The sequence below is a fragment of the Pan troglodytes genome, chromosome 5 (assembly GCF_028858775.2).
Source record: "Pan troglodytes isolate AG18354 chromosome 5, NHGRI_mPanTro3-v2.0_pri, whole genome shotgun sequence".
NCBI lineage: Eukaryota > Metazoa > Chordata > Mammalia > Primates > Hominidae > Pan > Pan troglodytes.
The window spans coordinates 129,288,609-129,302,522 of NC_072403.2; the positions used below are offsets into that span (position 1 = coordinate 129,288,609).

Genomic DNA, 13,914 nt, shown 5'->3' on the forward strand with positions numbered 1-13,914 from the left:
AGAGATCTGGTGCATGGGAAGAGGAGGACAGAGTGAGGAGGAGAAGCTGGGGTGGAAGAAGATGGAGAAGTGGTGGTAGGAAGAAAAGCAGAGGTTTTACAGTAAGTCTGAACTCAATGAGGAGACAATTCGCAGTGCAAAAAGAACAGCATAGAGGAAAATATTTCTAATACCAGGACAATACACTGTTTCACATATCTGATGTCCTTTAGGACTACTATACACAAACTATTGCTGAAAGTTACATGCTGATTTTTATAGAAATTCTCCTATCATGGTATAGAGAGATGGTTAGAAGACAGGCCCTGGAGCTAGAAGACCTGGAGCAAGATTTCTTGTTCCAGGGCCTGTCTGGTTCCACTGGTTCCATCGCAAAACAGCTGTATAATCTTAGACAATTACTGAATCAACCCGTGTTTCCCTTTCCTTATCTATAAAACTGGAATAATAAAAGTACTTATTTCATAGGGTTGAATACAAATTAAATGAATTATTGGACATAATACACTTAGAAACACACATTCAGTATAAATACTAATTATCATTATCATTTCTAGTCACATTGCAAAATCTAAGCACAAATCCATTTTATCCTGATGGAAAAAAAGAGCCACTGAAGACCTCAGTGATCGCGTTTGAATGATCAATTAGCGGGTAAAGTTCATTATCCTCAGAATGAGTCATTTTGTGTAAGTGTCAACAACAAAGTTACATTTCATAGGACCGTAGACCTTTACACATGAAAACAGTAAGATCCAGAGAATCCTTGTCCTACATCACAAAGCATTAAATATTCCATAATTCAGTAATTCATTCAAACCTAGAAGTTAAAATAAATCTTTAGTAAATTGTGAATGAATAGGAATAGAAAGCTTGATTTTAAAATCTATAATGAACAATCTTTTTTAAAAGAAAGTTTTGTTTGTGAAAAACATGTTATGAGCTGTATTTTTTTTTCATTCAAAATGAAAGCAACTTTATTCCTACAGGAAAGAAAAAAGTTTAATCTTACAAACATGGGCTTTGCCTACTGGTTACTAATCTGTTATTATCTGGTCATATCTGAAAAATAATAACTCCAAAATAACTTTCTATGTGTTTATCCTTCATATTCATATATATCTGGAGTTCACAAAATACATGCACAATAAAAACCTCATTTTGTCTTCAAAATAACCCAACTGGGTAAGTATTATTACCTTCCCTATATGGATTGATAAATCAATGGTCATAGACATGATATTACTTGCTTGAGGTACTACTCCAATTTAACAGCAAGACTGCGGTACAATGTATCCATTTCATTTGGGGGTAGGAGGCAGAGTTACCAATCAGCTCCTGTCTTCTAAGGTGGAAGCTAGCAGCTTTCTTATTAAAGAACCTCTTGATAGATGTGAGAACCAAACCAGAGGAATGAACTACAGTTGAATGGCTCAGCAAAAGGAACAGGTGGAATGAAGGGGCTTTATCACAGGTAGTGTTGAGGGGGAAAGTGAGACTCAATCCCATGATAAAGAAGTGGCAAATCCAGGACTAGAATGCAACCCCTGACTCCCAGACAGGAGGTCTTTCCCATATTCCCATATTTGGCTGTGAAGGAGAGAGAAATAACTACTTTATAAGAGTTGATTTATGTTTGAAAAAAAATTCCTTCCTGGCTCTACAGAATGAAAACTTTGCCTGAATTTAATTAAATTCACCTAAAGTAAGATGCATAGATAGGCTCATCTGGTACTACAACGTTTCATTAGCAAGCAAGTTTCTCAAAGATTATTTATTGCCAATGGAAGAGAATTCATCTTTACAAGGCTAACACATACCCATTGTATGAATCAGCCACAATTTTTTGAGGTGCACTAATAGAGGGTGGAGTAATTTCCTCGATGTTTGAGCAGTTCTCTAAATCACAGACACATACCTAAAAAAATAAAAAATATACCGGTAGGATTAGCATCTGTCTATACAGCATTAAATTCAGCCAACAAGTATCCCTGAGTATCTGTTCTGTTGGAATTGTACTAGGCACTGAGCACTGTCCAAGACAAATGAGCAAAAAAAAGCCCTTAAACGGCAGTTTTATATCCTATATCCTCATGAATTTATACATTATTGACATCAATGCAATACAAGTGCCTATTTTCCTGGCTTGTAGAGGCATTCGACTATTTTTAATATTTAAGCGATATCTAGGTTTATGTGCTTTCAACCACAGCAATGGCTGTTGCTTACTGTGATAAGCCTGTACCTTCCAAAGAAGTAGAATTTGAAACATGTCAAGACTGTGTCTTCATCAGCTCAAAATAGTCCTTATGCACCACCACCACCACCAACAACAACAAAAAATGGTCTTCCGAAAAGTACAGTACTACTGTGTTTTTGGAGAACTACTAAATTTCCCTCTGGTTATGACATAATTTTAAATGCTTGCAGCTAACTTTGATCATGACTGGCAGTCTTACCTAACAATAACACAGGTACCACCACTCTTATGGAAGATGAATTATTTTTAGTATAAACTCATGACTCTAAAAAAGTACAAATAAAGGTGATTTAATGCTATGTCAGGACTAGCACTAGGTAAAGGCTACACCCTCCTATAGGCCAGATCTATGATTCATTGATAACCTAGTATCTAAGGCATAGTAAATACTTGAGTATGTATTGAATAAGGCAATTGTGTTTAGTATTAAATATACCAAGATATGCATATCAGTATCACTGTCTATCACTATTCCTCTTTAACTTCTCGGACTAACCAGTTCATCCATGATGAAATACATTCTTTGATAAAGCCAATCTATGGAGATAGAAGAAATTAATCCTGAACCTCTGTAAAAAATTCTCAGGTCAGATACATCAGACATGTTGGCAGCCTTCTTCGCCCATATGAGAGTTCCTTCAGAGAAATAAACAATTTGCTGGTGGACATCAACAGATATTCCTAGAAGAGCCATGCAAGTGCACATACATTATTATATAACAACCAGGACAAAAAAACTTGTATGAATGAGAATTTATTTATTTAATGATTAATAAATTAAAAGAGAAGTATTTTATTTTAAAAGAAAATATTCTTCTAAATTATTCTAATATATTAGGATATTAAGAGAATATGTTCCAGAAATATTCAAAAATTTTCTTTTATTCTAGAAGTACTTCTTTTAGAATCTTCTTTTCACACTAAGGAATCATTTATCCTTATCATACTGACCTGTAATATTATGGTATATAGCATCCAACCGAAGGCAATGTGCTTCATCTACTAAATGTTTTAAAGATCTCTTTCTTAGAGAAGTTTTTCTGGATAAAAAGAGCCACTGTTCCTCTTGTTGAACTGAAAAAAACAACACGATTTGCAGACAGGTAGACCAACCACAGGTACACTAACAGACACAAAAAAAGATCAGTACTACCCTTCAAAGCAAGGGGACTAGTGCTTGAAAGAGGCTGGTCAAATTTTCTCTAATGGCACTGGAGAATTGCATCTATGGTATAACTCACATTATTCTATGATTGGAGGTAGGAAGTACAGTAACAATCAAATAGGATTTATGTTCATATGCCCCTAAATAACCCAGAAATGGCATCACATGATGTATCACTATTCTCAACAACCTTGCCCCAGCTCAGCTTATTATTTTCAGCCATGAGAATTGGCTCGGTGGAGGTGGTCCACCCCAGGCCAGAGTGGGTTATGCATAACACACACATATTGTCAGACACTGGTTGTCTCTGTGTTGTCTTCAGTATCTTTCCCTTTGGGGCAGAAGAAAGGTCCTTAGAGGAATGACATTGGAAGGCTGCAGAACTCTGCTTGATATCCTGTTCAAGTGGAGACTGACACAAGGTGCATGGGTGAACATTTTTAGGGTATTTAATGAATGTTATGCAATAATCACGGTAACAACAACCTTAACCCTGCTCTATATTTAACTCACCCTTTGGACGTGCTTCTTACATAACAAAAATACCTCTCCTTTCCTAGAGTCTAGGAACAGCCAAAAAAACAAAGGCTGATGATGGATGACATTCAATACCCATTGGCACAGGCATGTACAGATTAGAGTAAGGGGCAGTCAAGTCAGCAAATAGGGTTCTAGTAAAAATAGAAAACAGGTTCCCAGAATTGTGAATCTTTGGATGTTCTCAAAAATCTTTTATTAGTTTCCCCTCAAATTTCCAGTACTTCTTAGAAAGCATTTTCATTTGTTATTTTGCTCACACATATATCATACAGTAAGTATTCAGTCACTTGAGGTAATCAATAAAACACCAAAGCCAAAAAGAAAGGGTGCTTACAAAATAATAAAAGATACTTTGGCAGACTGAATACTTATATAGTAAAATGTAAATTATTAAAGTCCAGATATATTTAAAAACAAAGATACTGGAAAAACAATGTCTGATATATATTAAATAATTATATATAATCTAAAATAGGGATTAGGGCAGAAAAGTTATATGTATCCCTTAAGTGTGTAAATGTGAGTCAGAAACACTAGTGATTTCAACTGAAACCAAAGATTTGAGGCCATTTTTTTAAAACCCTAAATTTTTTATTCTGATTTTCAATTCCCAAATTCTAATATCTAACCACTTACTTTAATTCATCAAATACTTAGGTTCATTTAAAATGGAAAACTTAACAAGTACCCAAAAGACAATAATCATTTGGGCAGAAGAGGTGGGTCTTGAGGTCTACCAGGTGACCCAGGGCTTCTGGCTCTGAAACCACCCTTGCCACCCTCATTCCTGTGTAGCTAAAGGAAGAAGCCTGAGCCATACCTGCTGAAGATGAAGTGGTAATACTAGATTCTGCTCCTGGACCCTCACCAACTTCATTTACTGCTGCAATAGAAAACCTATTCCAAAAACAATTTGGAGAGACGTGTTTCACATGGCATGGTGTGAACATGAGATAAAAATAGAAGGAGCAATAACATTTCTATTTAAAGGATGATGTGGCAATGCATGAGTCTAGTTACGTGGTGCCACTGCTCAGCACCGAAATGACCATCAATCACATCCTTGTTTGCATTCCCCTAGAACAGTTCAGGGTCATAGAGGTCAAAAGCTGAACTCTGCTATCTGCATGACCCCCATTCTTCTCTGAATTTAAAGAGGCTCTAGTAAATGATAGAAAAGCTAACAATAATAAAATAATTACCCTAATGGTTAATAAAAATACCTAAACAGAACTCTACCTCCTTACTTTTTTCATATTGGATTAAATGAAAATTTGACATTCATGGTGTTTATGATGTCTTTATTAGCCATATTTATAAGTATCCTCTGAATATAATAGAAATACTTGAGAATGTTTTTGCTTAGGACACTATAATCTAATAGGCATATAAGCCTGAGGAAAACCACAATGACTTCAACCCAACACCATGGAGTCAGTGGCGCTTCTCAAAGTTCATTTAAACTATTTGATACCCATATTTCTTAAATAATTATCATGCCTGCAGCCATGCTGGTTACATTTTCCTCTGTATCACTTAATTCTTACCTGTAGATAGTATTTGGTAAAGTGGAGTAAAACTGGAAACTGGTTCTCTGTGTCCCTGCATCTAATTTTTGATTTTTGCTGATCAGCCTTAAGTTATAACCCAAAATAGGTCCACCTGGGAATTGAGGTGGATCCCAGCTGACTTCCACAGTGTCGGGACTTGAGCTCTCAATATTCCTAATCAAAGGTGCAGTTTCAGGAACTGGAAGAGATAATGGTGACATTGTGAGCAGAAAAATGTGCAAGCATGATGTTTTTAAAATAAGATGGAAAAAAGTCTTGTTTTTTTTTTTGAAAACTTAATGGAAACGAAATAATTTTATTAATACTCAAAATATGTGATAGAGGAAAGGTGGTAAGATGTCTAAACCAGTTTGCTCCTTTCCCAAGAGGCCCTTTCAAATGTTACTTTCCTCACTTCTAATTAATGAAATAAAATTAAATATAGTGTATACGAATACAATAATGGCCCTTTTAAAAAAAGTCATCAGGAATCTCTAGAGACTTAAATGAGTTGAAACATGGGATGGAACCAGTTTAGGAAGAAGAGGAGAGTCTGACTAAAACTGGGGTCAATGATCGACAAGTTTAAAAAAAAGTCCATCCTGGGGCCTTTTCACTCATTTGAGTGGGGCAGCCTTGCTGGTTCCAGCTGGAGATGTGGGTTCAGACAAGCTGGAATTCGAACAGTTGGCTTCACTTTTGTTGGCATCAGCTCTAATGACCCAGACTACACTTTCCTTACCCCAGCTCTCAGGTCCTGGAAATCCAGGCTGACTGAGCTTCAGCACCCCTGCCCTGGCAAAGGATTAAAGGAGCATGTATGAAACAACTAAGCGTTCACACACAGTCCCCAGCAGCTACTTAAGTGGAAAAAGAAAGGACAACAAATGATCTGACAGCCTAGCTTCCATCTGTGTCTCCACCTGCTTTTCAAACCAAACCCCTAAAACCAGACTCTTTCTCTCCTCTTTCCATAGAAAGACACAATTAGAAGTTACTTTGCTCTTGAGTAGATTTCTCTCCCTCTGAACACTTTTGGCAAATGCTCTGCATCACCACTGACTTTTAAAAGCCCTTTTAATTGCTCTTTCTGCTTTTCTCTGATGCAATTCATCTCTAACTCTCAGACTAATTTTCAGCAAACACAAGCATCATTGCATCACTCCTCGGCTCCATGTAGTCAGTCACCATGATAAACAGGGAAGAAATAAATTTCTCCCACTGAATTATAATATAATTAGAATGTCAAAATTTAAGTCATTAGGGTCAATGCCCAAATGTGATCTTCCACCATTGAAGCAAGTTAAATGTCACCTACATGGCAAGATGCGATCATTGTCCAGGTCTTCCCCACCGAAAAAAAAACAACAACACAAAAATCATCCCTGAAATGCTGGTATCCCTTGTCTGACAATCATTCCTTTGTTAAGAAATTATTTTCTGAAAGGACCCAGTTAAAAGGCAATAGCACCATTTAGGCCGGGTGCAGTGGTTTACACCTGTAATCCTAGCACTTTGGAAGGCCAACGTGGACCAATCGCTTGAGGCCAGGAGTTCGAGATCAGCCTGGCCTACATGGCAAAAACCCATCTCTACTAAAATTACAAAAATTAGCCAGGCATGGTGGCGCATGCCTGTAATCCCAGCTACCTGGGAGGCTGAGGCACAAGAATCACTTGAACCCAGGAGGCAGAAGTTGCAGTGAGCCGAAATTGTGCCACTGCACTCCAACCTGGGTGACAGAGTGAGACCTTGTCTTAAAAAAAAAAAAAAAAAAAAAACTCGCGGTGACTCACACTTGTAATCCCAGCACTTTAGGAGGCCGAGGCGGGCAGATCACGAGGTTAGGAGATTGAGACCATCCTGGCTAACATGGTGAAACCCCATCTCTACTAAAAATACAAAAAGTAACCAGGCATGGTGGCATGCACCTGTAGTCCCAGCTACTCAGGAGGCTGAGGCAGGAGAATCGCTTGAACCCAGGAGGTGGAGGTTGCAGTGAGCTGAGATCGTGCTACTGTACTCCAGCCTGGGCAACAGCGAGACTCTGTCTAAAAAAAAAAAAAAAAAAGGGCAATAGCACCATCTAAAATCATGTCATTCCCACAGCTAAAAGAGAATAGGGTTATGAGGCAATTAACACAATACAGATAAGTTTCTAAGTTTTGATGTAGCTAGAAAAGTGAGAATCAGAAACATGAGATGCTATCCATAAGAAGGACACCCATGTAGGGTCTAGAAGACACAGAGGGTATGTGAGCTTGCTTATCCAGGAGAAAGGCCCAGAAATGAACAGCAAAATTTGTTTTCATTATTTTGATTTGCCCAGCCAATGTCCCTGCACGGTATTTCTGTAGCACCGGAAAATGTCCCAGCACTGTTGGATAACATATGGCATTGCTTGGAACAAGGAAGAATTCATTCTCCTCTGATCTGGAAAATTTCGAACATGGTCCTAGGCCAGTGTTTGGTCTGAGGCGCTAAGCAAGAATAGTCAGAATAATCAGCTGAGGTGGCCACACAAACCCTGAGATCTGACAAGCAAGGAGAGAGCAACCATCAGGGAAGGGGGGAAATGCCCCAACCCACTTCATCAGCTGCTCGGCTCTGCTTAGGTCCAAGGCCTAGTTCAGCCTGAGGCTCTCTGCACATAGGCACATCTCCAGAGCTGAGGGTTAGGGCATCTAGCCTGGAGCATGTCTTCCTGGGTTGCCTCAGCTAACTCTGAGGGTGAGGGCACCAGACAACTCTCCCTCAGTGTCTGCCCCAGCATTGGCCTTCCTCTATGGCTTCTAGGCTTGAATGTTTTTCCTGGTGTGGAAGTCACATCTTCAAAATAATAAGTCAGGGAATACCCCAATATATGTTCTGTTTTTAAAAAGCTGTTTTGATAAAATCTTAAAATAATATAGTAACCTCCCAGCCGGTCTCTACCTCTGTACTTTCAAATCTCTCTCATTCTCTCAATCTATTCTATGTGCAGTTGCCAAAATTCTTTTTTTGAGAAGCAAGTGAAGCAATTACTGTTGCGCTTTAAAACCTTCCATAGCTCCTAACTGCATTCTAAATAAAGTACAAACTCCTTACCTAGGACATTTAAGATTCTTGGTAATCTGGACCTAGTCTGCCTTCCCAGTGTTATTCTCACTATTTTTCTTCCTGTATTCTATGCTTCCAGCAGATGGAATACTGACTGATTTCCCTCCATGCCTTAGAATCCAATCTTGGTGACCCTGGTCACATAGACACCTGGACCTGCCCTTTTCTCTCCTCACCTCATGTCTAACTCAACAAATGAGACTTCCTCCAAAGAGATTTCTTTCATATTTCATTTCAGAAATAAATACTTCCCTCCTCTAAACTTCCATGGGAATTTGTCAGTACCTTTTCCATGTGTTTAATAAAGCTTTACCTTATTATGAGGTTAGTTAGGCATGTGCTTTATCTCTTCTACAAGGGAGTAAGCTTCTTAAAGTATCCATGCATTTATAGATATCCCATGAATATATTGTGAACAAGAGAACAATAACATTTATTTAGAGCTAGAATTGCTCTAAGGATATATTAGTATTCAGAGGACAGCAGCTCAGATAAAGTTATATTCTGATAGGGCAACATTCTGTATAAAGGGTGGGAAAATGAGGAAGCAGGAATCTAGCAGATAAGAAGCTTTTTGTTGCTTTCCAGAGATAATGTCACTGTTTCATACTCAATCACCTTCATTTATGAAACACTTTCATCACTTGGCTTTGAGACACCACAAGCTCCTGAGTCTCTCCTTCTCCATGTCCTTTGCTGTCCCTCCTCTTCTTCCCGGCCACCAAATATTAAGGGCCCTTGGGCTGACACCTTGACCTTCTCCTTTTTTCAACCACATTCACTTTTAGCATATTGCCTCCAGGCCCACGGCTTGAATCACATCTCTGTGGTGATAACTCCTAAATTGGTAGTTTGGATACCTTCGACTTACCTCCTCAGTTCCAAATCCTTCCATTTAATTGCTTCCTCAGCAACTCCACTTGGATATCTAATAGACATCTCAAATTTTGCTTGGCCGAAAAAGAACTGACGATTTTATCTAGGAAAGCCACTCCTCCTTTACCCTTGTCCCTGTCTCAGTAAATGATGACATTCAGGTGTTCAAACTGAAAGTCTAAGTTAGCAACTTTGATTTTCCCATCTTCCTTGCCAAATCCATTCAGCCACCCCAACAGCTCAATCTTCAAAATATATGACAAACCTTTCCCTGTTTTCCCATCACCATCCTAGTCAGAGCCATCACCAAATCAAGCCTGACTTGCTTGGCCTCCTAACAGCTCCCCAGCTTCCCTGGCCCTCCTTCCACCCTCCCAGTCTATTAATACTCCATGCATCAGCCATACTGAAAGTTTTAAAATTTGAACAAGTCCCTCCCCTCCTTAGAACACTCCAAAGACATTCTGTCCCACTTAGAATAAAATCTGTACTCCTTATCAGGGTCAGTATGGCCCTATGCGACCAAGCCTCTGGCTATGTGTCACATCGCACTTCCTACTTTAAAATCTATCATCATACAATTTGGCCCTTATCAGAAATAATATTGACATTCCTGCAGCCATCTTCTGGCCGTTTTTGTTTTATCTTTTATTGGTTCAGAATTCAGACTAAGAAGAAGGATGCTATTCATTGGGTCTTCCCATAACCCAGAAAATACTTTTACTTAATTACTTATCGGACTGTCTTCCCTAGCTGGAATGCAAGCCCCATAAGGGTTAGGATTTTATCATCTTTAGTTCCTAGAACAATGTCTGGTATATAATAGTCCTTGATAAATACTTGAATGAATGAAAAAAGTGTGCAATCTTCCTTTCAATTATATTAAAAATATAATACAAAAAATAACAAACTTTTCAGTTAAAAAAAAAAAAAAACAGGAGGTGAATTTTTTTACCGATGTTATTTTTCCACAGCCAAAGAAGTTTACAACCTAGGCAATAAAAAGACTAAAATTACATCAAGAAATAAAAATAGAATCCAAACATACCTATACCACACCACTACCACCCCTGGGCCTCTCACCTGGGTCACCACATGGCTCCTACCAGTTCTTCCTGCTTCCTCCCACACCCCAGAGTTCATTCTCCATACAGCAGCCAGTTTTCCTTTTAATGTATAAGGCAGTTCGCATCAGATCATGTCACTCCTCTCCTCAAAACCTTACAGTGACTCTCCTTCCAGAATAAAAGCCACATTCCTTACCAAGATCCCTGAGGTAGACTGGGATCTGGCCCCCATCTCTCTGACCTTAGCTGTTACTCCTCTACCTTCTTCACTCTTGTTCAGCCACGTGGGCCTTCTAGTTGCTCCTTGATCAGGCCACAGATGTTCTTGCCTTAGGTCTTCCACACGGACCATCCCTCTGCCTGAAACTCTCTATGTGAGATAGCTGCCTGGTTGACTTCCTTGCCTCCTTTAAGTCTTTGCTGAAACTTTACCCCACCAGCTCACCAAGGCTCATTCTGGCCACCTTATTTCATACTGCCACTGGCCTCTCCTTCCCTCTTCATTTCCAATCCCCTAAATGACAAACCCTGCTCAAAATATTCCTCTTACTATAGCACACAGCACCATCCCACTTACAATATACTTTATTTATTTCTTATGTTTATTGCAGAATATTTCTCTTCCAACAACATGTGAGCTCCAGCTGGGCGAGGTAGCTCACGCCTATAATCCCAGCACTTTGGGAGGCCAAGGCTGGCAGATCACTTGAGGTCAGGAATACAAGACCAGCCTGGCCAGCATGGTGAAACCCCATCTCCACTAAAAATACAAAAAATTAGCCAGGCATGGTAGTGCATGCCTGAGTCCCAGCTGCTTGGAAGGCTGAGGCAGGGGAATCACTTGAACCCAGGAGGTGGAGGTTGCAGTGAGCCAAGATCACACCACTGCATTCCAGCCTGGGCAACAGAGCAAGACTCTGTCTCCAAAAAAAAAAAAAAAAAAAGAAAAGAAAAGAAAAAAGAAAGTGAGCTCCACAAGAGCGGGGGTCATTGTCTCTTTTGATCATAAAGGTATTGTGAGTACCTAGAATACTACCTGGCACATAGTTATGTACCCAGTTGTTGAATGGATCGATTAATAGGAAGGAATAGATTTATTTCATTGTTTAAAATAAAAACAAACTAAATCAAAGCTTTGGAATAATGTCCTTTCATAAGAAATGTGTGCACACCATACCTCCATGAGGATGAGTCCTGTAACTGGGACTTGGAGGGGAGTAGAGCTGCAGCTGCGCTGTGAAGATCCAAACCACTCGGAAAACGTACTCAGTGAAGGGGTGCAGGGGCTTGACCACATAGGACAGTCTGGACACAGTCTAGATCAAGGAGTGATCAATAATCAGCATTATAGAATCAGCACCCCACATTGGGACTCAAAAGCATAGATTAATTTGTAGAAGATGGATGGCTCAACAGAGAAGATGAAATAAGAGGCCTGGAGCTTAGAGCTAAGCCATTCAGATATCAGCGTGCAGAATTCACTCAGAAATTCTCCCCTTCAAAATAGCAAAATTATGGATTCAATTATTTGGCATTTACCTCAAGGACTTGAATTTTTCTGTTAGTACACATAGTATCTTGGGACTATTTTTTTTTTTTCTAAACTTTCTCATGCTTCCCTAAAAGACACAGTCCTGAATGACCACCATAGACAGTACTTCTAAATTGCAACAACCCCCGTGAGAATCTTTCTTCTGCCCTCCATCCTAGCTAGACTCATCTTAGCTGTGATGGGCAGATAATGACTAATGAGGTGAATGGTTACGTGATGCTGTACTGAAGGAATAGTATATATGTCCAACATTATATTTTCCTTATAAAATAAATATTTTCCCTATAAAATAAGCCTTAATGTTAAGGCTTAGCATTAGCATGTTACAGAGCAGCAGAGATTAAAGTTCATCTGAACCCAACTACCCATCTTACAGCTGAATCTTTTCTAGAAGGCCTTTACGCTTATAAGTAATAATTTGGCACTTTTAAAAATTGGGGGCAGGGCACGGTGGCTCATGCCTGTAATCCCAGCACTTTGGGAGGCCGAGGCGGGCGGATCACGAGGTCAGGAGATGAGACCATCCTGGCTAACACGGTGAAACCGTGTCTCTACTGAAAATACAAAAAATTAGCCAGGCGCGATGGCGGGCGCCTGTGGGCGGCTGAGGCAGGAGAATGGCGTGAACCCAAGAGGCGGAGCTTGCAGTAAGCCGAGATCGCGCCACTGCACTCCAGCCTGGGCGACAGAGCGAGACTCCGTCTCAAAAAAAAAAAAAAAAAATTGGGAAGGGGTCTGGGTTGAGGTACAAAGGCAGCCTTTCATACCTTAGTATAAGTCCAGCTTCCCAGAAGTTGTGCATATTTCCACTGAATGATGTATTTTACTCCAGAGAAGTTTGCAGATTTCCATCGTAATGTCATATTGTGGCTTCCAATGGAAGAAGCAAAGGGAGCAGTTGGAAGGTCTGCATTTTCTGGGGAAAAAACAAGATTTCACTCACCACGCACTCCTGTCCTTCAGCGCAAGAGAGTGTGTGCCTCTCTCATCTAGGGCTCTCCGTATTCTCTTGCTAAAACTGCATCTTGCCACAATAACTCACTTGAATAATCAATGGTATGCATATTCAGTTTATTTTAAAAAATCAATCAGTCAGTCTGTCAGTCTTTTTTCCACAGAATTTATTGTTATCTTTGAACACAGTATTTTTTTGTTCAGGTTTTGCTTTTACACGCAGATGACACAGAGGGTTCTGAGCTGTCCAGTTTTCTCTTACAATACCACTCTCTTACAGGCGGGGGGAGCCAATGCTCAGAGCATGTCTGTGGCACAAAAGAACCATCCATTATCCTGGGATGTGTACCCCAATATATTTCTGAAATTTTATACTCTAATTCTACTATTGCTGTGCATCTTAACAACAAATTATTTTTTATATGTACAGAGCAATTGCCTTTACTCCAAAGGACACTATGATTGGCTGTTTCACATTATAAAATATTTCATATTACAATTGGCAGCAATTTCTCAGGTGCTGCTTGCCAGGCATGGTACTAAGGGCTAGATTTCTGAATGGTATGTCACTGGGATGAAATGATTTTACTTTTTATATTTTTCCAAAATTGTGATGAATTTAATGCTTCTGCTTTCTTTTATAGAAACAAAATCAGCACTCTGGTTGAGAAAGCAAGGTAAATTTGGTAGGGAGCTTAAAATGGTTAATTAGAAACTCCTGGGACCTTACTCTGGTTAAGAGAAAATTGACGCAATTCTCATCATTACCGACACCAGACACGGACCAAATAAAGTCTATACTCTGTAATCCAGAAAAATCAAGGCCATTGTCATCCAAGGACCTAGCCCAC

At 39.4% G+C, this 13,914-nt stretch overlaps 1 protein-coding gene across 6 annotated transcripts in view; it reads right to left on the reverse strand.

Annotated features, from left to right (window-relative positions):
* Positions 1 to 13,914, reverse strand: part of ROS1 (ROS proto-oncogene 1, receptor tyrosine kinase) — a 139,965-nt gene that overhangs the window by 105,305 nt on the left and 20,746 nt on the right. For 5 of the 6 annotated variants that reach the window (XM_016956213.4, XM_016956215.4, XM_009451893.5 and 2 more), the window contains 7 exons: positions 12,877 to 13,025; positions 11,735 to 11,873; positions 5,513 to 5,714; positions 4,786 to 4,862; positions 3,212 to 3,334; positions 2,757 to 2,941; positions 1,821 to 1,918 (listed from right to left, as the gene is read on the reverse strand). In XM_016956213.4, coding sequence (XP_016811702.3) covers positions 1,821 to 1,918; positions 2,757 to 2,941; positions 3,212 to 3,334; positions 4,786 to 4,862; positions 5,513 to 5,714; positions 11,735 to 11,873; positions 12,877 to 13,025 — 973 coding nt within the window. Of the gene's footprint in view, positions 1 to 1,820; positions 1,919 to 2,756; positions 2,942 to 3,211; positions 3,335 to 4,785; positions 4,863 to 5,512; positions 5,715 to 11,734; positions 11,874 to 12,876; positions 13,026 to 13,914 lie in introns of those variants that run through there. The other variant, XM_016956216.4, reaches the window with a different exon arrangement.